This window comes from Priapulus caudatus, unplaced genomic scaffold (genome assembly GCF_000485595.1).
Source record: "Priapulus caudatus unplaced genomic scaffold, Priapulus_caudatus-5.0.1 Scaffold3801, whole genome shotgun sequence".
Lineage (NCBI taxonomy): Eukaryota > Metazoa > Priapulida > Priapulimorpha > Priapulimorphida > Priapulidae > Priapulus > Priapulus caudatus.
In genome coordinates, this window is record NW_014580862.1 from 10902 (window position 1) to 14833 (window position 3932).

The window sequence follows — 3932 nt, forward strand, 5'->3', positions numbered from 1 at the left end:
GGCGGCGATGCGCGTGGTTTATCCGCGTGCATGGAGTCAGCGTGCGTGCCTGATTCGTTTGTTAGACGTAGCATTGCGCGCGCAGCAACCGCTGCCATCGCGTGTGATCCGGCGTGGGCACGTTGTAGTAATACAGGTCACTGCACACGCGCACACGTTTACGTGTGTCTGGCCGTGTGTGTGCGTGTGCGTGCGCGTGTGTGTGCGTGTGTGTGTGCGTGTGGTGCTGTTGTGATGTGTGTGGGTGGGTGTGTATGTGTGTGTGTGTGTGTTGTGTAGTGTGTGTGTGTGTGTGTGTGTTGATGTGTGTGTGGTGTGTGGTGTGTGTGTGTTGAGTGTGCGTGTATGTGTGTGGTGGTGTGCGCGTGAATGTGTGTGTGTGTGTGTGTGTGGTGGGTGTGTGTGTGTGTGTGTGTGTGTGTGTGTGTGTGTGTGTGTGGCGTGTGATGGGCGGGTTGTCTGGCTCTCACACACTCTCTCACTCCCTCGCGCTATATACCTAAATTTTTCTCCCTCGCTCTCGCTCTCCCCCCCTCTCCCTCTCCCTCTCTCTCGCTCTATATACGTACGGTACGTATAATCAAGGTTTGCGCGCATACTTACTTACGCTTGAAATCAATACTTTACGCATGTTTTCCCAGCGGTGTTGCGCGCTTGCCGGTGTACCTGAGTATTCGGACGTTTTCCTTTATTGGTTTGATTTTAAAATCTGTATATTTCTATGCAAACCCTATATACCTGCCTGCCTGCCTGCCTGACAGCCTGAATGCCTGCAAGCCTGCCTACCTGCCTGCCTACCTACCTACCTAACCAACCACCCACCCACCTACCTACCTACCTACTTACCTACCTATCTATCTATATGCCTACCCACTACACCTTCCATCCCCATACGTTAATCCCTAAAAATATTAGGCAGACTAAGTTCAGAGAAAATGGTGAGCGTCCAAATACTCCGATAGACCGGGTACGCCATGCGTGGCAGGCGAGGTAAGAGCTGCGACAGACTCATGGCCAGAAACGCACGGTGTGCTTGTGGCGCCCTCGGGTGGACACGAAGCTCATTACCAGCATCGAGTTCGAAGGTTGGAGCCGGTGAGCGAGAAAGGGGGAGAGAGGGAGAGGGGGAGGCAGAGAGAAAGAGAGAGAGAGAGTGAGAGGCAGAGAGTGAGAGAGAGAGATAGAGGAGAGAGAGAGAGAGAGAGAGAGAGAGAGAGTGAGAGGCCAGAGAGTGAGAGAGAAGAGATAGAGGAGAGAGAGAGAGAGAGAGAGAGAGAGAGAAGAGAGAGAGATATCAAGAAAGAGCGCGCAGGAAAAGGAGAGAGAGAGAGAGAGAGAGAGAGAGAGAGAGAGAGAGAGAGAGAGAGAGAGAGAGAGAGAGAGAGAAAGAGAGGGAGATCAATAAAGAGCGCGCAGGAAGATATTAATTATATATTTACAGCAGCTGGATATTATTTTTGCAGTTATATATCCTTTTGAACATTATAACGCATTCAGACAGGTTTGCCGACCAACACCTGCGTCTATTTCAGTAGTCATACGACGCTCAAGGGCACATCCATCAAAGATAATATAATGCCATATTAAATTCTTCATGCATCCATCCGTTGCTAGGAGACCGATTAGAACGCGCGTGTGCGTGAATTTTTTATATATTGTCACAAAATGTTAAAATCGTAATGGCAACAAACGCAGTCTTACCATCAATAGATTCAATACGTTATGTTTGAAAATTTATTTAGAAAAATGTTAAATCCCAATACAAAAACCAACCCCTCAAAGGCACTAACAAGCTCAAGAAATGCATTATTTAGTGAATTTAATGGCTTTGGCCTTTACATTTATATATATATATATATATATATATATATATTTTTAGATTACAGCTTATAAACTGCATACATACATGCATGCACGTGCGAACACACACACACACGCGCACGCACGCCCGCACGCACGCACACGCGCGCACCCGCACACACCGGCATGCACATACGCACACGCATATGTGTATATATATATAAATAATACATACTTAGCTATTATACTACGCTTATATTACGCTTATACTACGCTATTATACTTAGCTATACTACGCCACAGGTATAGTTATAGATCGCGAAAAGAATTCCTGTCATCACCAGTAGATGGCGCAGTCGTCGAGGCTGCTGTTGACGAGTTGGTGGTAGCGTCTGCGTATGACGTGAGCAGACGCCTTCGGCTGCCTGTCGCGCGTCAGTATGCCCTTCTTGTTGCCAACGACGCGTGTGATCGCTGCAGGGGAAGCAGACGAGATGTCTTACACGCGAGAAGTGGTTAACTGATTGATCTGTTTGATTGAGACTTGACCATCACCTGATGAACCTGAACGATGTGTTCTCACCGCCCCCCTTACACAAACAGCTTAGTTGCTAGGTCAGCCAAGCTCCGCCCACCGATCAATCACTACATAGTATATATAGAGAGAGTATATATAGTTTATTGGTGCATCACGCAATTCAATCCCAGCTGACTATCCTCGTCGATCCACAACTACTCTACTGCTACAGCTATTACTACCACCGCCTCTGTCTCTGTCGCTACCACTACCACAAGTACTACCACAAGTACTACAACTACCACTACAACTACCCACTACTAATACTACCACTACCACTACCACTACCACTACCACAAGTACTACCACTACAACTACAACTACCCACTACTAATACTACCACTACCACTACCACTACCACAAGTACTACCACTACAACTACAACTACCCACTACTAATACTACCACTACCACTACCACTACTACAACCACTATCACTACCACTATTCTACTATAATCTACTACTCACTCTGAGCAGTCATGAAGTCAGCAAAATTCCAGATGAGCTCGCCCACGAAATATCCTTTCTTGCGAAGAACGTCGAACGCCTTGTGATATTCACCGATTAATTGCACCTGGTATTCCTCCGTGAATACGTACGGCGGATCCTGGGACGAGAGAGGGAGAGAGAGAAGTTTTGGCAGAGTAAGTGACAGCTTTGATTTGTCTGCGAGTGATCACTCGATTTCCTTTTACTTGCTGGGATTCTGTCATGCACGCATTTGCTATCACTAGATTCTAAAGTGCCTGCTTTCATTCCGGACTTTAACCCCTCATTCTCTCCCTCTCATTTTCTCTTTTAACTCTCTCTTTCTCTCTTTCTTTTCTCTCCTACTCACTGACTCTCTCTCTCTCTCTCTTTTTCTCTTTCTCTCTCTCACGATCTCCTCTCATCTTCTCTCTCTTCTCTCTCGTGCTCTCTCTCTTTCTCTCTCATCGTCATATAGTACTTTCTCTCATTTTCTCTCTCCTCTCTCTTTCTTCTCTTTCTTCTCTGCCCCTCAGATTTTCTAATTCTCCTCTCTCCTATCTTCACTGACTCTTTCTACGATCTCCATATGCTGGCTTGTTCTCCCTCCATCTTCTCATCGCCTCCTCCCCCTCCTCCTCCTCCCTCGCTGCTCCTCCCTTCGCCAAGTCATCCCCCTCCTCCTCCATCCTCCATCATCCTTCTCATCTCCTCCCCAGCTCCTCGCTCCTTCTCCCTGCTCCTCCCTGCCTCCCCCTCCTTGCTCCCTTTTCATTCCCTCAGGGTCCAGCTCTCCCTGCCTCCTCCTCCTCCTCCTTCTCATCCTCCGGCTCCCCCTGCCTCTCCTCCTCCTCCTGCTCCTCCCCCATCCTCCTCCTTCTCATCCGTCCCTCCTCCCTCCTCCTCCCTCATCTCTCAATTCCTCCTCTCCCATCCTCATCCTCCTTCTCCTCCTGTCCTCGCTCGCTCCTCACTCATCCCCCCTCCCCTCTCCTCCTCCCCTTCCTCCTCCTCCTCACCATGTGCATTCCGCGGCGATGGTTGTCGGCCCGTACTCGGACAACCATCACAGGTTTCCCCCCCGAAC

General features: G+C 48.7%; 1 protein-coding gene across 2 annotated transcripts in view; it reads right to left on the minus strand.

Annotated features, from left to right (window-relative positions):
* Positions 1-2023: 2023 nt before the first annotated feature.
* LOC106819603 (beta-glucuronidase-like) overlaps positions 2024-3932 on the minus strand; it is a 9474-nt gene continuing 7565 nt past the window's right edge. For both annotated transcript variants that reach the window (XM_014824213.1, XM_014824214.1), the window contains 2 exons: positions 2846-2984; positions 2024-2274 (listed from right to left, as the gene is read on the minus strand). In XM_014824213.1, the coding sequence (XP_014679699.1) occupies positions 2138-2274; positions 2846-2984 (276 nt within the window). In that variant the 3' untranslated portion in view covers positions 2024-2137. The remainder of the gene's footprint in view (positions 2275-2845; positions 2985-3932) is intronic.